The 24,642-nt window shown below is 48.9% G+C and overlaps 1 protein-coding gene across 10 annotated transcripts in view; it reads left to right on the top strand.

The window, feature by feature from the left end:
- Positions 1–24,642, top strand: part of SHANK3 (SH3 and multiple ankyrin repeat domains 3) — a 318,859-nt gene that overhangs the window by 191,926 nt on the left and 102,291 nt on the right. For all 10 annotated transcript variants that reach the window (XM_071734304.1, XM_071734311.1, XM_071734302.1 and 7 more), the window contains 2 exons: positions 2,003–2,116; positions 18,387–18,462. In XM_071734304.1, coding sequence (XP_071590405.1) covers positions 2,003–2,116; positions 18,387–18,462 — 190 coding nt within the window. The remainder of the gene's footprint in view (positions 1–2,002; positions 2,117–18,386; positions 18,463–24,642) is intronic.

Here is a 24,642-nt window from a genome sequence, read left to right as displayed (position 1 = left end):
TGATGGCTGGAGCCTCCAAGGTCACTGCCTTGGTGCTGGGTCAGGTCCCCAGACCTGTGGTCTGTCAGATTCACTTGGGTGCCTTTCAGATGCTCGGCGAGCTCAGAATGAAGATGGAGCTTCGGCTCTCAACACTGCAAGGTCAGGTTATAATTATAGAGTTGGAGAAACATCCATAGGAAAGAAAAGCCTCAGATAAGCTGATGCAAGTTTAAAATAGATCCAATGTCAGCCTTTCCCTTCACCTGCTGTCCAGGGGTTGGTTGAAGAGCTGGAGAACCCAGTGCAGTGTGGGTTGAGGGGACTGAGGGGTTTGGTATCAAGCAAGACCCAAGAAACCCCAGGTCCCTGTGCTAACCCAGTGCATCTCTTGATGTGACTGGGCTTGGTTTTAATAACTTGTCATCCAGATAATGCTGAGGGAACAATTTTGAGGTCGCTGGCAGCAGGGACCCCAGGATGCTGACTCCTCTATTTGGGTTTTTTTTGTGTCTGGATGTCAGATGATTGCCGACTCAAATGCTGCACCTTGATGGTTCCCAAAAGATGTATCAAAAGCTGATTGCTTTTGGGTGATGTGCAGCAGTTTCTCTTGATCTGTAGCATTTTGCAGGCTACATCTAATACATGGATTCACAGTCTGTCGGAGACCCCTGTGTTTCTAAGGGTTAGCAAAGTGCTGTGAGCCTTGGTAACCTGAAAAACTGCTCTTCTCCACTTGCTGGGATCAGGATGGAGCAATTCATTTGCCTTGTAAGTGATTGAATTTGAGTGGGAGGTGCACACCAGCCACTTTACAGATAAAATTAGGGTAATATCTGGGCACTCTGATATCCTACATAAGTGGGGAGCATCCAGAGAGATTGGTAATGATTCTCCCCTCCCTTTTTTCTCTCTTGTGTAATGTCCATCTCTTGGGTACTTTGGGAATGACAAAAATTTTCTTTGTGGCCACAGGAAATACACTGGTAACATCTGATGCATTTCTTAAGTGTCCCCAAACAATCCAGATCTTTCTTGCAGAGCCTGCTAGCATAAGGTGTGGGGGATCCAGTTGCAGGGAGCTAGGAGGTGACAGCTGCCATGAGACATACATTTGCTGGCTATGGATTTCATAGCAGAAACCTCAAATTGTTTTGTAACCTTGAACTGTGCTGGCTACTCTGCTTTGGACCCCAGCTCATTCTTTGGGTGTGTGAGCAGTCCTGGTTTTGTCTGTAGCTTTTCTATAGTTTGTATCCTGGCTACCTGGAAGTCTTCCCTATCAGCCAGCAGTTGGTGAGGAGCTCAAGCTGATCGTTCCCTGGTTTAATGAGAGCACTCCTGATGTGATTCTCCATTAAAATCTCCTGGAGTCTGAATTCATTTAATCTTCAGAGCACGTTTCAAGACTTCCTTTCCACTCCTCTAAGCTTTGAGCAAGTAAAAGCAAGGTTTAATGGGCTGGGAGAATGTTGCTGTGGCAGTGAAGTGCCTCCCTGTTTGCTGTGTCATTCCAAGTGGAACAGCTCTTGGTTTTCTGGACACAGGCCAGTCAGGACACCCCAGTTCTCACTCCCCAGAGTGACTCATATTGTGGCTGCAGCCAATTTCTCTCTGCATCTTTTTTGCCCTATGGAGTGGTGATTTCTCTGTTGCTTTGAAGACATCAGAAGTTACAGCAGGTCACCTGTGTCCAGGAAATGGTTTTACCAAAGCCCCTGTTATGGGTCCCCCCATCAACAACCCTTCTTACCAAGAGAGGTGCTGCCATGTCATTTTCACAGTACATGGCTGCATGAAGGCCATTGCCTACACCGTCTCTATTCTGGACATGGGTGAAAGAAGCTTTGGAAGGCTTCTTGAGGTGCTTTCTTCCTCCAGACCACACCTGACCCCAGACAAGTTTTCTGTCTCTGCTGTTTTGTGTTTCTGCTGTGTTAACATTGTGATGGTCATGTTTGCCTTCCCTTTCCCTGGGAGCCCTGCTCGTTCTCACCAACCTGTTTCTTTCTTCCCACAGTGCTGAGTATTGGTGAAGGTGGCTTTTGGGAAGGAACTGTGAAGGGAAGGACTGGCTGGTTCCCGGCAGAATGTGTTGAGGAGGTGCAGATGCGACAGTATGATCCACGGCAAGGTAAGCTCTTGTCTTAGGTCTGTGTGTCTCTCAGCAGACACACTGCTCAGCCTGGAAATTCAAAAGGATTCATTGTAAATTTCCAGCAGTCACCTGAGTTTGCCCATTCGTTGTTGTAGGCAATGGGTGCACCTCAAGAATTGTGTGTCACAGTGTTGGTCCATGTTACTGAGTGCATTAAGACCCAGTGGTGGACACACTGATCCATGGTGAGTGTGTGGTCCTGCTGGGAGGTCAGCAGTCCCTTTGGCAGGGATCGTGGCAGTGCAGGGTCTTCTGTAAGTGCCAGTGAGTGATGGAGCAAGAGAGTGGGACTGCACTCTCTCTCCCACTTGTTGAGCAGCCACTTGGAGCTTCATTTGCACTTGCAGAGGTGCCGTGGAGTGTCACCAGGGGATGTGACAGGTACCATGGGTGGGTAACACTTGTACAAGTACTTGAGAGGCAGTAGATCTATCTCCAATGACCTAGGGAGATGGTCTTACACAGTGAGAATGTAGATGTAGGGCTCTGATTAAAGTAAAACAAAAAAGAGGTTGTTTGTCAGTTTTTCAGCATGTCCAGCCCATATGTATGTCCACCTCCCATTCTTCTCCTCACCATGTCCCCAAGAACCATATAGTTCAGAATTTAGAGAGGACCAAGACACTGAGCACCAGCTGCCTGGTGTGCGTCAGCAGCAAGGGAAGGACACGTGCCCCACAGCCCTGTACTGGGGTGGTGATGCTGCAGCCAGGCACAATCTGTGGTTCCTGGTGGTGGGAAGTCACCTGCTGTTCCACTACTGAGGGTGTTCAGGTAAAGGGACTCTACCAAACGTCTGGTCCCTCAGAAATCCAAGTGGCTTTAAACCAAGGCATGAAGGGGATGGTTTGGGCTTGCTTGGCTCGTTTTGGTACAAGAGAAGGAAAATTGGATAGATGTTGATGAGTCTTTGCTCAAAGGACCCCAAAAGAGGAGAGAGGTGGAGAGGTGGAAGCAAGGGCAGAGCTGGCAGACTGCCCTGGGAAGAGGCCATCTCCTCTCCTGGTGGGAATGGTGATGGACAGTGGGATCAGGCTGAGATGTTTGGGATGCAAACACCAGCTCGTGCATGTGGAGGGGGAGGAAGGTGAGCTGAGGGATTTGGTCAGTCCACCCCCTGTCCTGGGTGAGAAGAGACCAGAGCAGCAGGTCTGTGCTTGAAGGACAGGCAGAGGTAAGGGTGAAGCTCAGGTGTGAATTGTATGTGGTGCCTGTGCAGGAGGAGGTAGGAGAAAGCCATGGACTTTTACATTGCTTTGGAAAACAATGGTGTAAGATATCCTCGTGGTAACAAGGACAGAGTCTGAATTTTTATGTTTGATCAAGAGGAAAAATGTAGTGCAGTAAATGGAACTGTCTTTCTTCAGTGAGGTAAACAGGAGCAGGATTTTGAGAATATTTTAAGTCAAAGCTACAAAAAGCTGTCCTGTGTTCCTTACAAAACAGAAGTCTTTCAGAAAAGGAATCCAAATGTAGTTTTCCCCAGGCCTCAAGGAATAAGCAGAGCTTTCAAAGAACAAACTCTGGGATTCATCTGAAGAAAAAAAAAAAATCTGTATCAAGGGGATCTGAAATCATGAATGTAAGGTGCAACTTGCCAAAAAATGTTAAGAGGAGTAATGGTAGATTTTTCAGCTGTACAAATAAAAGAGTAAGGAAAGAGGATGTTGAGCTATTAAGCAATAAGAATGAGATAAGATCAAAGCTAATTAGATAAAGGTCGAAATCTACCAGAGCTGTTCCCTGTCAAAACAGGCACATGTCAGATGGAAAGCCTGTGGCAGGGCTGATCTTGCCAGATGGAGAGAACAGTATCAGGGCCCAGAGGACACTGCTGTGTCTTAATGTCCCTGCCCAGCTTCACCTTGATTCTCCTCTCACAGCGCTGGTCCCAGGAGCTCTATTTAAGCTGTGGCTTTCAGTCCCTGCCTGAACCATGTTGGAGAAGTCCTGGTCTGCAGTTCAGTCAGTCCTGTCTGTGGTTGGCCATGGACCCTCTGACCCGTGGTCTAATTTCCCAGCTTGACCTCAGACCTTGCCTCATGGCTGTGGAGCTGCTTAGACCTGGCCTAAACCCCATCTGCAGGTTGGTCTGGATCCTTTCCCCATCACTGTGCTGCTGCCTCATGAGCTGGAGTCCTGGTTGGACCTGGCCACCATCTCTGGCTCTGTCCTGCTGGACCCTGCTCACTGTGGGGTCTCCTGGGTTCTTGCCATCCTCCCTTTGGGGCAGCCCTGCCCTTGTAGCACCCAGCACTCAAATGACACCAGCTTTCCAAAAAGAAAATAGGGAAGATTACTGGCACGTTACCAGGGATGTCAAGGAGGTAACCATGAGCCTCCTGTTTGTGAGTGCTCTGGGCAGCCCCAGTTAAGGGGCTCAAAGGTCGCTGGTACAAAAGGGCTTAACACAGATTTTGGAGGAAGAGAGAGGTGGGGAAAGCTGGGAGAGGGGGTAAGACAGAATGTTGTTCATCCAGGAATGCTTTTGTGCTGAAGGAGATCTGTTAAATCTCTTGGTTGTTGTTCCAGCTTGCTTGGAATTCAGGACAGTGTCCTGTGGGAAATTATTAATAAAGTTGGAGGAAATGTGGAGGGGCACTGGAACTTTGTCATCTGTCACTAGCTGATTAATGATTCTACCTATTAAATGCTTTCACTAATAGCTGTAGTCAAAATAAAACTGAAATGTGCTGCTAATGTTTCCTTGTGATGTCTTACGAGGTGAGAACATTTCACTTTCAGAGCTGGGTGAGTTGGTGTAACAGAAAAAGGATGAAATGGCCTCGATGGTGGGATCTCTTCTTGGACAGGCATCAACAGCTTGTGGGGCTGGGACTCCACCAGCTCAGCTTGCACGCACAGATCTCAGTAATATAATTCAACTCTCAGTAATATAATTAAGAAGTATTTCCAGTATAGGAAATTAAATATGAGGATTAATTTTTGCAAGACTTAGTTGGTCACTCACTGGACAACTTTCTACTGGAGTTGGCACTGAAATGGCTCCACCCTCATTTTGAACACAACTCATTCTTGCTTTGGGTCAGTTACAGAGGAGTCTCAAGTCTGGAGTTCTGAGTCTGGGATGCAGAGAAGTGTTAGAAGAGCCTGCAACTTTGGTTGAAATTGCAGAAGAACAAGTGCAGAATGTGCCCAATGCCTTTGTCTGTACGTGGGAGCAGCCTCTTGTCTCAGGAATTAACTCGTGGACTGGGAGAAGGTGTGAGGAGGGAGCAGAAGCTCCCCAGTGCTCTGCCAGCCTGGGACCTGGGCCTTGGTATTGCTCCAAGAGCACTGGAGCATTGGGTGTCACCCTGCTGCTGTTGCCTCTCTCAGGTTGTTTTATGGAGAGATGCTGTCCTGGATGCCTCCTCCAGAACAATGCTCTGTGCCCTTCATCTGCTTCCTCTAGCAGATCTGACACTGTGGAGAGAGGTGCTGGGAAGCTCTTTGCTTCTGAATCAGGCTTCATCTGGTGGGCTGAGGAGCACTTGTGGACATGCATGGTTGTCCATTATGGGTATCTTTTCTGTTGGATCTTTTCCTTTTTGGTTCCTGTGGAAGGATGTGGGAGCTGGTGATCTCCAGGGAACTGTGTTTGGCATGGCAGAGACCTCTCCTTAGCAGCTCCTTGTCTGCCCATTTATTGGTGGCAAGAATTCCAGTTGTTTTCCATCATCAGAGCATCTAAACTGCTGAAGCATGAAGCCATGTTAACCCAGTTGCTAGTCAACTTTGTCTTTGACATTTCTTCTTTTTTGGAGAAAACAAAAATAATTTGAAGGGTGGAATACACCCCCCTTGTATGACAGGGATGTATTAGTTACTTCCTTAGTACCTGTGGGTAGGACTGGAGGTGGTGGAAGTGTTACCATTTCTTCCCATTGTGGGAAGGCTTTCTGAAGAAAAAATTAGGAGGTTGAACCACCTTCTGATCAAGAAATTAGTTTACTGGGTAAGAAATGCTTTGAAATTGGAATAACAATTGTTTGGTCCTCAAGTTCTTCACAAGTGCAACAGTGAAGCATCTTGCTGGCAGGGCCTGTCCTCTCACAGTCTGTCCTGGTGGCCAGCACAGATACTGGAAGAGCAGATGGTGTAACAATGGGATTTTTAAAAGAAAAAAAGAAAAAAAGCAAGTATTGCTGCTTCTGAATCATCTGTTCCCGTGTTGCATAAGAGAGTCAGAAGTATTTTCCAGCCTGGTAGATCAGAGGCACCAGAGCCCATCACCACTGTGGAGGATCTGGTGTCAGCATGAGCCCTTGGTCCCAGTGGTCTGAACCAGGACCAAGTGGTCCTGAGCCTCCTTCCTCTGGAGAGCTGGGCTGGTTCTGCCCCAGCAGCCGGGCCTGGGGCTGGAGGTTGCTGAAGTTGTTGGCTGTTTCTTTTGGTAGAGGGCACTGTTGTTCTTCTTCATTCGTCTCTGCTACCAACCTCAGGTGATGCAAATGCGTAGGTTGCAGAGGAGGAAGAGGAGGATTGTGGAGGATTTTGGTACCTTAATGAAATACAGCATTCTAATTTCCTGCAGTGAATTGATCGTCTCTCTCCTGGAGGTCTGCACCAGCCTTTGGGGAGGTCGGCTCCTTTTGTTCTTTTATAGCTTTATCTCTGTGTGTCCTGCATGCGAAGGGATGGGTTATCTGTTCCACCTCCCTTTTATTTTCTTGGTACATTGTGGTGTCTGCTTTGGCTGATGGTGATCCTCCTCTGGAGAACTCCATCCTCAAGTGGTATGGGGTGGGACTGAACTAACAGGGGATGGACCCTCCCCTGCAGGGAGGCTGGATGTGGGTAAAGCCATGGCATGGACCTGCAGTCCTGCAGCTGAGGTGCTGCTGGTGTACCCTGTGGTCATTTGTATGGGCTGGGTCTTGTTGGCTGTGGTGTTGGCAGGTAGCACCCAAGTACCTTGCTGTAACTGAGCAGTCATTGTTTTTTGACTAATACCATGCTTTTTGGAGAAGGACTACACCAAGAGAGGAACTGTGGACAGCAAGAAATGAAAAAATCTGGTCAGCTCAATTTCTCAGGGCTGGAAAAGAGAAGCCTTGGCCGAGCAGAGGGTTCTGGGTCCAGACACTGCTGCAGGTTGGGATCCAGAGTCCAGGAGCTGCAGGTTGGGATCCAGAGCAAGCAAGTCCAGCATCAGGAGCTGCTGAGCTGTCCCCAGAGCCCCTGCAGGAAGGAACATCCCTCTTTTACTTTTCCAGTTCTTTGATGTGGCATGGCAGAATCATCAGTGAGAAGATGGACCTGCAAATGTTCCAGCAGAGCTCTGCACCTGGGTGCCATGTGATGAGGCCTGCCTGGTGACAAGCTCAGAGGTGGCTTTCTCGGAGGGTACCAAGGGACTCCCATGCACTGGGTGCAGCAATGGAGCAGCCAAGTGCTGCAAACTGCCCTGCTGGGACTCTGAGTTTTGAGTTTGGTCTCTTCCTGCAGGCTGTGTGCTTAATTGTCCTGGGAAGAAACCTCAGCATCAACTGAGATGGAACCTTTTTGGCCTGCTGGCCACCAGGTCATCATGCATCACCAACCCAGTGAGCACTCAGACTTTGCCCAGGTAGACAGCAACCTGAGGAAAGCTCCAGGCTTTGGACAGGAGGAGCGAGGGAAGCAGGGCAGCAAAAGCATGGAATGACCAGCGTGGCTTTATGCCTGATGGTCTTCTGCATTGAGCTAGAGTCACAGAATTGTTTTGTTTGGAAAAGACCTTTAAGATCATCAGGTCTAACTGCTGGCCAGCTCTGTGCACAAGGAGAGGCTGGTGTTTGTTGTACACCTTGGCTTTTATCAAAGCTTTCTGTACATCTCCTGTTCTACCCTCACAGCCATTAGCTTCTGTGTGAAGAGTGGTGTTAAGAGTAGATCTTCAGCCTTTTTAGCATTCAAAGAAATGGGTCTGCTTTCACCATTGCTTCTTGGCTGAGAGAGACAAGTCTTCCTATGTGGGCACTTACGAGGTGACAATTCCCTGGCAGAATGTGAAACCAGAAGTTCCTCCTGTGCAGGTGAGTGCTGTACCAGCCAGAGTCACACGTGTGGCCCATGGACACAGAGCATCCGTGGGAATGGCTGAAGACCTGGGAACAAAGAACCGTAGATTGTGGAGTGCTGAGTGACATGGCCAGCCAGCTGCTGCTGGACAGGCATGCAAATGAAATCCATCTCCAGCAGCTCAGATATTTCCCAGTTCCCCTGGGCCCAGAGCTGTGTTTCCCTTCAGCGTGCGTCACTTGTCATCCACGAGGTGGGAGCGAGTCCTCTGGCTACTTCTATACCTGCATTTTAAAAATCCTATTGATTTCTCCTTTAGTTTTCTGACTTCCTTCCAAGCCTTATCCAGTCTCCATTATCTCTCTGCTTATATAGGCTTCCTCTCTGGCTCTGCTGCCTTTAACCTTGATCCCCTTTGTTTCTCTGAACTTTCCTCCTGTGTTAATTAATTTTCTCTCTGGCAGCTTCCTCTTGCAGTCAGGAATAAAGGTCAGTGCTATGAGTGTCCCAAGGTATTGTTTAGGTTCTAACGCCAGTATGTCTTAGATTTTCTGTTTTTTTCCCCTTTCTCAAAATGGGAATTTTAAAATTTTGGTACTAGATCCTTTGAGGATTGTCTTTTCATAACATTATGGGTAACAGACCACTTCAGACTGTTTTGACCACTTAGCAAGAAAAACATTGGTGTACTGTGAGTGGTTTAGTGGTCAGGTTCAGGTACTACAAATCTTCTGGGCATGAACTGAACAGCCATGTTCCTTGAAGCAATGGGCCAAGCAGGATGCATCGAGGGACAGGGCAGAGAACAGATTTCCTGTGCCACTTAGCCATGAACCTCTTATCAGTGCTTGGCACTCTTAGCCCCTTTATCTCATTTGCACTATGTCTCCGATGTGTTAGGATCTAGTTGTCTTAAAGCATTCTTAGGCTGACATTTGAACTGTACAAAATGCAAAGGAATTTGAAATACAAAAGGAGTAGATGGTTAAAGTGGGTTTTCTCCTGGACTGATTTGTATAGGTCTGAGGTAAAAGAAAAAGAGGTCTTTCTGTAAAAGAAAAAAAATTTTGTAGCATTGCTCAGTTTACAAAAAACCCCACATCATGGCTATTTGGCCTCCTGCAGAAAGAATGTGGACTCAACAGAACTGTTTTATTGACATTACAGAGAATGAAAACAAGCTCCCTGGAACAAAGACTTGCATTGCTGCTCCTGGTAGCCTGGGAGGAGAGGAGATGCTAGCATAGGCTGGAACAATTCTGAATTCTGCATCGATCATGTTTCTGCAAAGCATGAGTTCCCTGCTTTTCTCAGTTAACTTTTCCATTTCTTCTCTTCTGGAGCTCACAAGAAGTGTTTATCCACTTCCAGGCTGCTGTGCAGCTGGTGAATGGGGATGAGGTGTCCCCCGAGCCTTCCTTTCTCCAGGCTGAACAAGCCCAGCTCCCCCAGCCTTCCCTCACACAGCTCAAAGGCTTCCCAGGCCTTCCATCTCTGTGGTCCTCCTCTGGACCCTCTCCAGCCTGTCCACATCTTTTTGTAGAGAGGGGACCAGAACTGAACACACTATTCCTGGGGTGGCCTTGCAAGTGCTGTAGAATGGGATGGTGACTTCTTTACCTGCTGGTGATGCAACCCAGCATCCTATTGGCTGCCTTTGCTGCAGCAAGCACACTCTTCACTCATATTGAGCTTGTTGCCCACTATGACCCCCAGGTCCCTTTGCATACATCTGCTGTCCAGCCAGATCAATCCCAGCCTGTGCTGCACTCCTGGGTTATGTTTTCTCAGGTGCAAGACCTTGCATTTGTCCTTGTTGCACATCATAAGGTTCTTGTTAGCCCAATCCTCCAGCCTGTGCAGGTCTTCCTGCAGGGTGGCTCTTCCTGCTAAAGTCTCCACTTCCCCACTGCCTTTGGTATCACCAGCAAACTTCACCAGGGTGCATTAGATCCCCTCATCCTTAGGAAGATAAGAACTCTTACCTGGAACTGCTAAGTTCAAGGTGCTCATCTCTCATAACTGTTGTTCAGCATTTCCTGTGGTTACCACTAGAATAAATCCTGCAGTCAGGGTGCATCATCCTTTCTGTCTGTGAGGAGAAAAAGCAGCCTTGGTGGAAGAGTTTAGCCTTACCTAGAGCAGCTGTCATTATTGTAATAAACAGGCACCACTGCCAGGGTGGAAAGACCAGTAAGTCTCATACGATTTGGGGGGTTTTTTTGGTATCTTGCAAATGAGTGAAAACTGGAATAAAGCAATGTTTTACTGACTCTTCCTCATTTTAAAGCCTTCTTAGCAGGAGGTCCACTGGGTGCCTTACAAGTCTTTGAAGTAGTCAACAAGCTCTGGGACAAGGATTGGTACAGTGAACCCAGGCTTTCAAAAAGCAGTCAGATTGGCTTTCTCCAAGTCTGTTTTTAAATAAAACTGGTTGAAAGATAAAAAGCAAAGCACAGAAATAAGCAGGCAGGTTCTGCAGCAGATGGAGGTTGCCACTGGTGGGCCCCAAGACTTTCCAGATGAGGAGAGACTGAATTTAAAAAAGCAGCACGTGTGGGGAGATTGTCAGGAGAATACAGTTGGGAGCCTGGAGAATGTGAGGGATTTACTGTTTGTGAGAACTCAGGGGCACTCAATTAAATGAGGCAGCAAGGTTAAGGCCACAAAAAAACCCAATTTCCACACAGTTGTGGATGCTGTTGCCAGAGCTGGTGCTGATGAAGTGTTGCAGGAGTTTGGGCACATCTGTGGGGGTCCTGGTCCTTAGGCTGAGCAGGGTAAGGATCCTGGAACTCCCACTGCTGAGGGGAACAATCAAAGCCTTTTCTAGCAGTCTTTGTTCAAAGCATCTGCATTCACCATGCTGCTTTCTAGCATGCAAAACCTCCCCAAAACCATCCCAAAAGAAAGAGCTTTCTTCCCATCTGGTAAGTCTCCTGATCACTGGGGAATGCGGGTGCCCCAGTCACAATTCTCCCTCTGCAGCAGGGCCACACAGTTTGAGGGTGGGCAGGCAGATACAGGAGGATCCTCCCCAGACTTGCTGGGGTTGTTGTTGCTTCTCTGCTTGCAGTGTCACCCTTCTTGGTGGCCCAGTGGGTGCCTGTGTCTCCAGAATCACCATTCTCTGTAGTGAGAACCACAAGTTACCAGGTGTCGCCGATAATGAACTGGGAGCTTAGGCCCAGCCGTGCCCAATAATTAGGGCCTGCCCCAGCTGGAAATGGGCAGGGCTGAAGGGCAAAATAAAAGGCATGCCTGGGGACAGAGACGGCCTGAGAGCTCCTGAGAAGAGCCGAGTCCCCGAAGAGAAAGGTTCGCCGTAACAATTCTCCATAGTGGCACCATATTCCAGGTTGGTTGTGCAGTTGGTGGGTTTCCTGGCCTGGCAAGGAGCTTCTGCAGGGGGACACACATATCACTGGCCTTCTTCCCATCTTTAGTCTTTGTCATCCCCTCTCTAGGCTGGCTGGGGTTGGGACAGTACTCTTGGACAAGAAGCATGTCACAGAGGTGTGATTCCTTCTTGGCAAACTGCTCTCCACATGCTGTGGGGACTATTGAGGAGCATTTCAGGGCTTCAGCAGGATGTCAGGTTTCTTTGCGCATGCCAAGTAGTGTGAACGTATGTGCTCTTGGATGTCTGTCACCATATAGCTTCTGTTGAAGTGACCCTGTCCATGAGTGAGGTCATAGCAGACCCTGCTATGGCCATCTGGCACTTCCCTACCCCTGCTAAAGCCTGTGCCTCTAAAAATAGACCTAGTACCAGAATCCAAGAAAGAACTTGAAATTCCCATTATGGACCTCACTTTGACTCTGATGGTCCTGACTACTACTGGAAGGTCAGGGCCCAAGAGGCCCCTGTGGGCAGTAGAGCATACTGCAGAGGCATTCCTGTTTTTCCCTATTGCCAGATGACCAAACATACTTCATTTGTAACTCATGTGACCCCCAGATAGTTTTATCTGTGTCTGCATCCATGTACTGTGATGAACTCTAGAAGGGACACTACAGGCTTTGGTTTAGATTCAGCTCGTAGGAAGAACTTTGCTGCAAGCTGCTCTGACAATTGTGGGCAGTAAAATGTCCAAAGGCCTCTCCATGGTCATATCTTTAGTGTGATTTTTTTTACTCTGGAGCCCTCAGTCTACTAGAAACACCCAGCTTTGGTGTGACTGTTCTTTTTCCTGATGTCATCTTCATGTGTTGGGCAGATGCATTGCTTCATTCATAGGGTGGTTGCAGTTCTCTCCACTGTGTGGGGATGAAGGGCTCAGGCTGCTGTGTGGAGTCAGCACCAGATAATTCAGTGAGCTGGATCATCTGTGTGAGAGGTTTCTGTAGGCATCTTTCCCTGGAAGTCATGGGGACATTGGTTCTGTCCACAGAGGGCAAAGATGAGAGCATTAATATGAGTGAAGTGATATTGTCTGGCAAGAGCAATGCAGCTGGCAGGTGTGGAGATGGTTATGCATTTGACGTGAAGGGTTTTGATGAAAGGGAGATGTTGCACCTGGAGGGTAACTCCTGCCAGATGCCTTGGTGAAGAACTTTGGTCTGTCTTGTCAATAACCTCCTCATGTCTGGGTAGACAGCTCTTGCTTCCTCCTGAAGCTGTCTCCTTGGATCTAGGCAAAGCCCCACGGCCAGCTGGGCCTTCTTGATCTCATGGCAGGTGGCTTCTCAGTGCTGTAATGGGTGACCACCTCTTTCTGCTGCTTCACGTGGTGCAGGTTTCACTGGACCCAGTGAGGATGTTTTTATCCTAGACTCCCAGAGTGTTTTGGGTCGGGAGGGACCTTACCGCTCCCCCTGCCATGGTCAGGGACCCCTCCCCCAGCCCAGGGGGCTCCAAGCCCCATCCAACCTTCAACCCCTCCAGGGATGGGGCAGCCACAGCTTCTGTGGGCAACCTGGGCACCCAGGGGCTCAGCACCCTCACCCCAAACAATTTCTCCCTGCCCAAGATCTCCTTTCCATCTCCCCTCTTGCAGCTGGAAACCCTTCCCCCTTGTCCCATCCCTCCAGGCCCTTGTAAGAAATGTTGGTGCAGGACTGGCAGGCTTTACCCTGGATTTTGCTCTGGAAACTGTTGGCACATATGATCTTCTCTGGAGGCAGCTAACAGCTTGTGGTAGTTCCTGATCCTCATAGACCTGTTTTACATCTATTTAAAGAAAAAAAAGCAACAAAACCAAACAAAACAATCCGGAAAAAAACTAGCTGTACTGGGATCATGTTGTTCTCCCTCCTCTGGCTCTGTAGATGGGTTGTGGTCCTCTTCTGAGCAGCATGGGAGCATGGTTCATGGGAGCAGCATCTTGATGCAGTTTGGTTGAGGACCCCCAGCTGGTGCTTCCTCTGGCACCCTGTGGTCCCCCAAGCACTCAATGGAGGAGGGTGAAAGTGGGCAGGGTGTTCCTGTGAGGGCTTTGAGTACCATCAGAAATGCTACAGCTGCCTGGATGGCACCTCTGGAATACCTTTGCAGAATCCTGGGTAAGTCCATGTGGAACAGCTGTGGAGATCTTCTGAGCATGACCTCCCCAGGCCCTGCTCCACTGTGTGTGTTGGTTGGGCTGAGCCCCCCCCTGGCCCTTCAGTCCCCAGGAGAAGTAAAGCACAGATGCTGCTCTCTGACTCACTTATTTTAGAGGAGATTTCATTTTATTTGCAGCAAATCAGTTACAGATCAGCTAAAAACTCTAACAAGTGTAATTGCATTGTAAGTATAACTCATCAATTAAGGGCAAGAGAGACCAATACAATTACCTCCTCTGTGAGTGTGTGTAACATAGGGCAGAGTTTCACCAAATGTATCACATCTTGTGTGGAACTTGTGTGGCAGCAAGAACCATACAGCAGGGCTTCTAGAAGTGTTCACTCCCAGAGCTGTGTTTGAACTTTGTGGAATAAAGATCAGTCAAAGCACAAGTTAGAAAAACCACTCTGCATCAAGTACAGTAATACCACAAATCACTAAGAAAATACTTTCTTGAGCTTTTCTCTGTTTTCAGTCAGTGACTCCAGGAGCTGCAGGGACATGAATTAGTTCCATCTTCTGGCAGCCTTGTGGGACAGAGGGGAGTGGGGCTGCCAGGGTTTCCATGCTCATTTGCTCCTCAGATAAGGCTCATGGCTGCTGCTGGCAGAGCCTGTGCCTGGATAGGATGGGCACTGGCCAGTGCTGGCCACAGCTGGCAACCATGGTGATGCCTTCCAGCATCCCACCTGCTCCAGCTCCTTCTCTGAGTGGAGGAGCAGTGGGCTCTTCTCTCACCTTGGGCACTGCATGTGTCCCCCATCATCTCCAGCTCAGGTCAGCATTTCTCTTTCTAAAATAATTCCCTTTCTCTTCATCACCAGTGCTCCGAGGCCACCCCAGCCAAATTTGCTGCCTGGCACAGAGCCTGGGAGTGGCTTTAATTGTGGTGGCATCTGCTCATCAGCCTACTCCACATTAGGTGCTGGAGAGCACAGTTTGGGACACGTGGGATGAAGTGCACAATGGGCAGCAATGCTCTGTCTGCCTTGCTCTGAGGGGAAGCAGGGGAGAGGGCTGCAGTGCCCAAGCCATTCTTTGATATGAGGATGAGGCCACCCACCACTTGTCCTCACAGAGAGCAGTGGTGTCTGTTCCTGGGTGATGAGACAGTTCAAAAAGCAATGAATCAGTGCTCCCCTTTTGTGACAGGGTATCTGTGAGCCTTCTCTGTTGGTGTGCTGGCACAAGAAGTGTCTGTGTACTATAGATGGCACAAGTGAGGACCTAGGCCTTCTCTCTTCCTGACACCACATTCTTCTGACTTGTCTGTCACTACTTTTATTTGGCATTTCTGCCTATAAGATAGAATCTATTTTAAACCCTCTTTCTCAATTTGTGTTTAATGGTGTGTCTCTCCCTCATTTCCATACCTGCCTGATGGCTCTGTGGTTGCTGTGACCTTCATCTCTCAGGTAGTTTGATGTAGCTCATGGGTGAGAATTGTAAGGTCCCTGCTGCTGCATGAAGAGACTAAATGGTTCAGTTTCAAAAACATGACTTGTCATTCTTCACCCAGTGCTGTGGCCCAGGCTTCCACTGCACTTGCCCAAAGGGCCAATTCCAACATTCTCTAGAAACAAAAAGGTATGTTTTCACATTTCAAAAGAGTTACTGTTTCGTTTTCTAACCCAGTGTGGGTGCCTGAGGGAAGAGAGGATGGGGACAGTCTGGGTGCTGGGCGATGCGTGGGAATGGCACCCAAGCTGTGGCTCATCAGCTGGTTTACCTTGGACCTGCTTCTCTCCCAGAGCCTTCTCTCTGGTACCTTCAGTCTGCTCTTGGCCAGCTGTTCCTGTATTTTTACCTAATGTATCAGGCAGGCTTACTAGCAAGAATTGTGCTTTAAAAGCCTCACAAAAGCACTTTCCAGGCAGCGTGTGGAGCAGCTCAAGTACAACCTGTGCCCTCTGCATGTTCCTCCTGCTCTCCAGGCTGTAGTTTCTCAGTGTCATGTCTCGTGGTCCCTGCTCTTGCCTGTCCTTTTGGGCTGTCTGTGCTGCTGCACTAGCAGAGCCTCCCTCTCTACACCTGTCTCCAAGTGCTTTGCTCCTCTCCATCCATCAGCTCAGTCCCTGGTGCCTCAGTGACGGCTCCATTAACCATAGGCTGGGCACAAACTATATTTAGGAGTTGGGAAGAGAAGGAGCCCTTGGGCTGTGGGCACCCTATAAATCAGCAGCCATCACCCTTGGATCTGGAATGAGATCCACAGAGGTGTTTGCAGATGAGGTTCATGTGTCCATGCAGAGTAGGGTGGAGCAGAAGGGACAGCAGCAGAGGGGCTGGGGAGCAGGATGAGGCAGGAGTGAGGGGAAGTGGGATGGAGGAGGAGCTGTCTGCACGGGGCCTTCAGTCCCATAGCACTAGCTCCCTCCTTTCCCTCCCTCCCAAGTGTCTGAGGGGATCAGGATGTCTCTTGCTGAAGAGTGTCTCCTGGTGCTATGAGATGGAGCCAGTGGATGTGCTCGGTGTCACAGCTGTGACCCGCTGTGCCATGCCAGCACCTCCACCGCAGCCCTCCTCCCTTTCCCTCTCCCATTTTTCCTATGTCGGTGTCAGGCTGCCAAGAGCTGTGGGTGCCTGCTGGTTACAGGCACAGACAGCAAGGCTCATCCTGATGGGCCAGGTATGTTTTAGACCCTGTCCTGGGCCCTCCTTCCCCCATGGGCAGCGTTGCAGGGTCCTGGCAAAGCCAAGCACGGTGTTCACTGCCATGGCCCCGGGGACAGGGACAGTGCAGGTGTCTCCTCCACAGCCCCCCAGGAGCACGCAGGGTCTCCCCTTCCCTGCAAGCTGGGGTGTTGCTGGGGTTGTGCAGCTGGGGCTGGAGTCAGTGTCCTGGCTGGGCACTGGGAGCCCTCTGCCTCCATGGAGCAGGGTGAGCAAGGTGGGAGCTGCCTGGGGTCACCAGGCCCCAGGGTGTCACCTGTACCTCTGTGTGCTGCTGTGCTCAGCAGTGCTGCACAGCTCTGTGCCTTGGCCTACTTTGTCTTCTTGCCAGCAAGATTAATTCCTTGGTTCTTTGAGACAGTTTTTCCCAGGATGGCAGGGACGGGGCTTGGTGGACGACCATCTGATCGGAAGATTCGTGGGGAGCCCTCAGCCCCCCCTGCACCATCAGGCTCCAAGAATTCTCCCTCCGGATTAGGTAAACACCTGAGGCCATGCTGGACCAACACCATGGGTCACTGGGGTTGCTCTCCCCTGGGTGACAGCCCAAGCCCCTCACCAAGCACACCATGTCCCTATCCCCACTGCCTGTGGGGTCTTGCTGGGCCCTTGCTTTTTCTGGGGGGATTGCCAGAGCACCTGTGTTTATCTGTGTGATACTGCATGTCCCATGCCTTACAGTCCCACTGTTTAGATCACATACCCCTGGCTAGAAAACAATTTTTTAGCACACACCCCCTGTACACACATATTTACTTATGAATTATCATAGAACCACAATATTGCTTGAGTTGGAGGGACCTTACAGCTCACCCAGTACATTGAGTTGTACTGCTCCCTGCGTGGTCCCAGCATGCTCCAAGCCCCATCCAGCCTTCAGCACTGTCAGGGATGGGGCAGCCATAGCTTCTGGGGGCAACCTGGGCAACCAGGGGCTCAGCACCCTCACCCCAAACAATTTCTCCCTCCCCAAGATCTCCTCTCCATCTCCCTTCTTGCAGCTGGAAACCCTTCCCCCTTCATCCCATCCCTCCAGGCCCTTGTAAAAAGATGTCGTGTGTTTAGTCGGGTTTCAGTGAGAGCCCAGATGCTTTCTTCAGGGTGGGCCTTCAACACCATTTCTGGGTCATGTGATAATTTGGTTTTGGTAGTATGATGCAAATTTTTTCTGTTAGGAGACTCATAGTTTCAATTCTCTTCCATCTCCCTGTCATCTCTCCACTTCAGCCATGAGCTGTAGACCACATTTTGGATGTCTGCAGTGGTGTCTCTGTCCCCTTGGCCATGAGTCAGGCTGCCTTTCTCCAGCAGCCTGCAGCCCTGGCATCTGTTTTCTTGCCAGCTTCACAGATCAGGCTAGCAGGTTCTCTGGCTGTTTCACACTCCTGAGGCAGGCAAGTGAACTCCTGAGTTATTACACCCTGAAGGGTAGCTCTGACCCACCAAGCATGGCCTGAAGTGCCTGTGCCCTGATCACTGGGGACAGTCTGGTGGCTAATAGACAAGTGGCAGCAGGTGTTTCCTCTAGGTTCCCAGCTTTCCTTGCTCCTCACTCCTGTGCTCCTGGAGACCTCGGTGTTCCCAGTGGAGAAGGTGGGCTCACCAGGACTGTTCCCATCTCCTCTGTGGGTATGGCATCCCTCTGCATTGAGACGTACAAGATGGATGTGGCCAAACAGAAGAAAGGGATGGAATCTGGCTGCTGCCAGATGTGGAGCCTGTGTTGGCCTTTTAAGCACTGAGTCTTCTCTTCTGCTTTGGAGTCTTGGTGGAACTTGTGGTTTACAAGTTCTAGCAAGATCTTACATTCACAGGAGCTGTCTGTGGGCATATGGGGCTGTGCATGGGCACGCACGGGACTGATCAGGTTGGCACGTGTCTGCACACAGACTATTACTTGTTTATTTATAAATGCTTGCATGGCAGCAGGACTCACTCTTTGTATTCACAATGTGGAAGGAGAGGCAACAGAAGTGTCCCTGTAACTCTCAGCTTTGTGATGTGTGTTTTTTGTTGCAGAAACCAGAGAAGACAGAACAAAGCGTCTCTTCCGACATTATACTGTGGGCTCTTACGACAACTTCACCTCTCACAGGTAAGCACCAGCAGCTCTGCTTTGTGATGACAGAGATATTAATTTCCATGGAAAAATACCTCCTTTCCCTGGCAGAGCAGGATACGTTGCTTTCATGAGAAGGAAACTTTTTGTGTGGTTTTGGTCATTTCAGTTTATAGTTGAAATTAAAAAATCTAAATAAGGCTTAGGTGAATTAAACATTGAAGCTGCAGGGTGCATGTCTCAGCTGAGGGACAAACATTCTGGAGAATATTTAGTGTGCTTCAGGAGGTGAAGAGCATGTGTTGGATACAGATGAAGAGTTACATCTTTGCTCTGGAGGGGAAAAAGGAGGATGCTGTTGTGTAGGGCATGATGTGAAGAAGTTGTCGCTGTGCTGCCTGGACTGCAGGGTTGGTCACCAGGGCTCTTTTGGTACAGGGCAGTGAGCATGGAAACCAACCTTGGGGAAGATGACCAAACTGGGTAGTATCCAGAGTGGTGGTGGTCTGTTGGTTGGATCCAACAGTATACTTTGCACACTGGGGTCCTGTGTTTGAGGGTCAAAAGCGGGGTTATTTGGCAACGTGAACTCTGCTTGCAGTCAGGCTTAAAAACTCTTGGTCATTGGTGTAATTGGATGGGCATTGTTGTTTATGAGAGGAGAGAATTACGAGATTTCATTATTCAAAACCTTAAATTATCCTGAAGACTTGGGGTGAATGTATTCTGGTTTACTGAGCTTTTTATCCCAAATCTGTCCCCATGGGCCTGAGCACTTTTTACTCAAAGCAATGTATGTAACTTATTTTGATTTTCAAAAATCCCATGACAGTCTTCTTCAGGGCTGTTTGTATTCTTAGCTGATCATGAGGCAAAAGGGAAAAGGCTGCTATGACTCAGAAGACAGTGAAAAAGAAAATCAGGGGGAAAGCAGTGTCCATTTCCCCTGTGGCCAAATGCTGCAGGGAACCCCCCAGAAGGTCTGTGCTGGAGTCACTGGTTACTTTTGGTCTTAAAGGGCAGGAAACAGGTCAAAATTGGCCGATGAGTCAAAATTACATTCATTAAGCACAAGAAAAGTAGGTGGATGGGACTCCACCAAGCCATGTTTATAAACAATATGACAGAAATGTATTTTGGCACATGGGAGGTAGCACACAACACTGAAGAGAAGAAACACTGTGAGGTACCCTTGCCCAGTAAAGATTTTCTAGCTGTTCATAATTGCTTAGGAATAAAAAACTGACATCACTGTGAAATCACAGCAGGAACATCATTGTCATCACTGAGGCATGTAAAACACCAGACAATAGAGTAGGGCAGAAAGTAGAACTAAAGCTTTTGTGAAGGAGGGACACAGGTGACACTGGACACTGGGTGGTCCAACATCAGCTGAACATCAACACAGGAAAACCTGAAATAATGCATACAGGAAAACCCCAGTGGCAGTGTTTCATATCCATCTTCACAGGAAGGTGTTAGACTGACTTGTTCTCAGGAACAAGATTTGGGGCTTACTTTGGATCCAGTCTGAACCTGGAAAAAAATAATTTAATTTTTGGAGTTCTTACAAAAGGAAAAAAGAACAAAATGGAAATCGTAGTTGTTAACTTCTTTGTAGAAATCTGTACTCACCCACATCTTGGAACCTGCGGGCAGTTTGAGCCTTTCAGGCTTAAAAAGTAATGCTTGAAAAGTTGTCAGGGAAAACTAACAGGTGCTCAGAATGGTGAAATACTTTCCATATTAGGTGAGACTTTCCATAGCAGGTGAGACTAGATAGACTGAAACTCTCAAGCTTAGAAAAGGATGGTGAAGGAGAAGGGGTTTGATAGAAGTCCATAAATAAGTGATGGGCAACAGCTGAACCAGAGGTTTAGGCTGATCCCTGTCTCTTCCCTTGCAAAAACATGAGGTACTGGAATCATAGAACCATTTAGGTTGGAAAAGACCTTAAAGATCATCAAGTCAAACCATAAACCTAACTCTGTCAAGTCCACCACTAAGCTATGTCCCTAAGTGCCACATCTACATGTCCTGAAACAAGAGCAAGGAAAGCAAACAGGAGGATGTTTACCCATGTGTCTCCTTGCTTAGTGACACGCTGAGTCCTGAAACTGACAGTGGCTCAGAAAGCAGAGAGACAAACCCAAGGAAGAATCTGCAGAGACCAACTCTGACTCAGGGACTTTTCCATCATCCAGCAGTGTAGGTCAGGAGCTCATGGTGGGAGCTATTGCTCTGTGCTCACTCTGCTCTTTCCTCATCATGTTTCTGCTCTCGGATGTTGCTGGGAACTCAGGAGGACGACTGTCCTGACCCAGCTGCTGGTAGCTTTGGGTGAGGTGGGATCTTCTTTGAAGCCAACCCTCCAGGGAGCAGATTTTAATGCATGACCTTCTCCTTGCTATCCCCTGTGGCTGCTGAATGGATCTGGAGTCAGGCACCTCTTCTGGGTTCCGAACTCTTCCCTTCATGATGGAGGAAGCCTGGGCATCCGACTTGCAGAGGGACCTGGACAGACTGGAGAGCTGGGCCGATTCCAATGGGATGAGGTTCAACAAGGCCAAGTGCCGGGTCCTGCACTTTGGCCACAACAACCCCATGCAGCGCTACAGGCTGGGGACAGAGTGGCTGGAGAGCAGCCAGGCAGAAAGGGACCTGGGAGTCTGCATTAACAAGAAACTGAACATGAGCCAGCAGTGTGCCCAGGTGGCCAAGAAGGCCAATGGCATCCTGGCCTGTATCAGAAACAGCGTCACCAGCAGGTCCAGGGAAGGGATTCTGCCCCTGTACTCAGCGCTGGTGAGGCCACACCTCGAGTACTGTGTCCAGTTCTGGGCCCCTCAGTTTAAGAAGGATGTAGAGGTCCTGGAACAGGTCCAAAGGAGGGCAACCAGGCTGGTGAAGGGACTCGAGCACAGGCCCTATGAGGAGAGGCTGAGAGAGCTGGGGCTGTTCAGCCTGAAGAAGAGGAGGCTCAGGGGAGACCTCATTGCTGTCTACAACTACCTGAAAGGAGGCTGTAGCGAGGTGGGAGCTGGACTCTTTTCACAGACAACCTTCAACAAGACAAGAGGACACAGTCTTAAGTTGTGCCAGGGGAGGTTTAGGTTAGATATTAGAAAGAATTTCTTCACGGAGAGGGTGATTAGGCTATGGAATGGACTGCCCGGTGAGGTGGTAGATTCTCCGTCCCTGGAGACATTTAAAAAAAGACTGGATGTGGCACTCAGTGCCATGGTCTAGCAACTGCTCCGGTGGGTCAAGGGTTGGACTAGATGATCTCTGAGGTCCCTTCCAACCCGGCTAATTCTATGATTCTATGATTCTATGAATGTCTTTAGCCTCTTCAGAAATTTGCATGGCAGAGTCCCATGGGATACCATCCTGGAGAGAAGTGTCCACAGGGGTTAGTTGATATCCCAGGACACCCTCCCCCAAGCTGAGGGGTGGCCCATCCTGGCAGGTAGGAAATGGGGCAGGGTCAGCAGGAGGGCTGTGGGGATGCATGGGCAGCTCCTGGCTCTGCTGACACAAGAAAGAGGTGTACAAGGGAGAAGTGACCTGGGAGGCCTATAGAGACACTGCTTATCCTGCAGGGATGGGGAGGGAAAGCCCACTTGAGAATCTGGTGAGGGATGTGAGGGGACTCTGCAAGTATCAGCAGCAGCAAAGAGGAGACTGGAGGACGGGTGGGTCTGCTGGTGGGTGATCTTGCAGATCATCATAGTCCAGTTGGTGTTGGCATCCCCAGGTAGTCAGTGCTTGCAAAACTGGAGGGCTCTGCTCAAGCATGACTGGGGCATGCTGGGGTCACAGTAAAGGTGCTGGCACTGGTTGGGAAAACTCAGGGTTTCCATGGGCGTGTTGAATTGAAACAGATTGGAGGCTTTTAGCTGCATTCCCACAGGATGGTGTGTAGTCATGCAATAACAAACTTGAGGGTGGCCTCTCTGGCCCCACAGGCCAGTGTTGTGTGTTGCGTGGTGGCCAAGGGCTGGTGCTTCCTGCAGTTACGGGAACAGAAAAAGCAACCCAAAATATTATTCCTGCCTGCAGCAGGATGCAAGGATGCCTTTAGTCAGCTTCACAGGATGGAGTTTGGACTTGATAGCAGGCATCTCCTGAACGTGTATGTGTGTGAGATCACCTCAATAAGCATGGTGAACGAAAGGGTGAGGCTTTTCCCCCCATTTTTAAAAATATTAAACATTTGAGCCACTATATTCTTTAAAAGCAGAAATTAAGCACTGAGGTGCTGTAGGATCACTGCAGCCAATCGATGAACACAATTTGCAGAAGAGTGCTTCTTCCTTCATCTCTGCTTTCACTGGATGTCTCAGATGTGGGAGAAGATTAACATAATAACAATGTTTGAGGAACAACTTCAAAATACTTGAGAAAATTACACACAAATGACTTTAGATTTCAAGAAAAGCTTTGAAATAGTTTCAGGTTTGAATGGGTGTCCCGAGCAGGGAACAGCATCTGCACGCTGAATTGCAGTTTGGGGTAGGGTCTGTAGTTTAGTCTTTTTTTTTGGCTTAATAAAGTGAAAAGAAAGCTACAAATATATGGAGGGGAATATTTGAGAACACAGGAAGAGACTAGGCTGTATACTATATGAAGAAGTATTTTATTTTGTGGGATCAGCCTCTGGGGGAACACAGTTCCTGAGCTTTTGTTCCTGAGTAGTGTCAGCAGTGAGTTGGCAGTGATGGATTCAGGGATGAGAGGCTGCTCTGGGTTGGGTTCCCCACCTCTTATTGGTGCCACTTTGAAGCATAAGTGCAGGTAAAGGAAGAAGAGAGCATGAGACTGCTCCAGAGTCAAGGTGTGCTGAGTGCCCCAGGGTCACCAGAGGGCAGTGGCAGCTGTACCTACCCCTCTGAGGATAAGGAGTGTGAGATAGGGCTCAGCAGATATAATCTGGTCTGAAACAGGAATGAGGCAAACAAGGAGAGAAGTCTGAGCTTGTTCTTATCAGGAAGAGGCAATCACAAGGGAATTGACTTCTCTGATGAACTATGTTAAAGGAAGAGATTAAAGTGGTTTGAAATTCATTCTATAAAATTAAGAGCCCACATTCCACATGGCACAGCAGGGAAGGAAAAGAAATGGGAGCAATAGACAATTTGGGATATTTATTTTTTTATTATTCAATCACAGGGATTAGTTGACCAGGGAGAGAGATTACAACTGTGAGTATTCACAAGCCATCTGGATGGGCCTGCCTTTAGGAGAGAAGAAAACATGAAGAAGTCTCTAAGCAGGGATTTTTTTTTTTTTTTTTTTTTTGCTCCCTGAGATCCTTTGACTGGCCAAATATCTCAATACAGAAAATTACAGAATAATTGAGGTCAGTAGGAGATGGCTGGAAGTTTCTAGCACACCTGGTTGCTCAGAGCAGGGCCAACTAAATCAGGATGTCTCCAAAGCTGAAGGTTCCATAGCCCTCTTGGGCCCATCTCCCAGGTTATTTCTAGGGTGGAAAAGTATTCTGTGTATCTCATGATAGTTTCTTATGCTTTGGTTTGTGTCTGTTTCCTCTTGTCCTGTCCCTGTGCCATTTCAAGAGTCTCTGTGTTCTGTACAGCTTCCCATGGGGGAGCTGCAGGTGGCAGGGAGGTGTTCACCATCTGTCCTCAGAGCTGAGGGAGCACGGTGCTTCTGTACACTCTGATGGACCAAATGAGCAAATCAGTGATGTCAGAGGTGGGTGAAACCACCTAGAGATCCTTGGGACTGCACCAACACCTCATTATTTCTCCTCTCCCCTGTCACCCAAGAGTGCAGTGCCTGTGGGTGCCCCGTGTAGGTGCAGCTCCCTGCCTGCCCTGGGCTTCTCTTCTCCAGGTCCTGTTCAGGGCTCACCCCTCTTGGCTGTGTGGTCATGGCTCCTGACCCCCCATCAGCATCCAGCTTTTCCCTGCGTCATGCGCAGGGGCCACCTTGAGCACCTCCTCTGCACTTTTGGTTTCCTAAGGCTGTACGGGGACACATGAACAAAGAGCTGGTTCCCTTTCTTCTAGAAGGGACCAAATAGATGGAATTGTTCTGGAATTCCTTGACCTGTTTCATAGCTGTGTGTGGCTCTGAGACAACTTCCTTTGGTCTCTTCCATTCTGTGGGTTATTTCTTGGCTGTTCTTGCCCCAGCAGCCCCAGTGTACACTGGTGGTTCAGGGGTGGTATTGAAGTCTGCTGAGCTGTT

This window comes from Heliangelus exortis, chromosome 1, assembly GCF_036169615.1.
Source record: "Heliangelus exortis chromosome 1, bHelExo1.hap1, whole genome shotgun sequence".
NCBI lineage: Eukaryota > Metazoa > Chordata > Aves > Apodiformes > Trochilidae > Heliangelus > Heliangelus exortis.
Note: the sequence above shows the minus strand (reverse complement) of the source record. Positions and strands in the feature narration are given on the sequence as shown.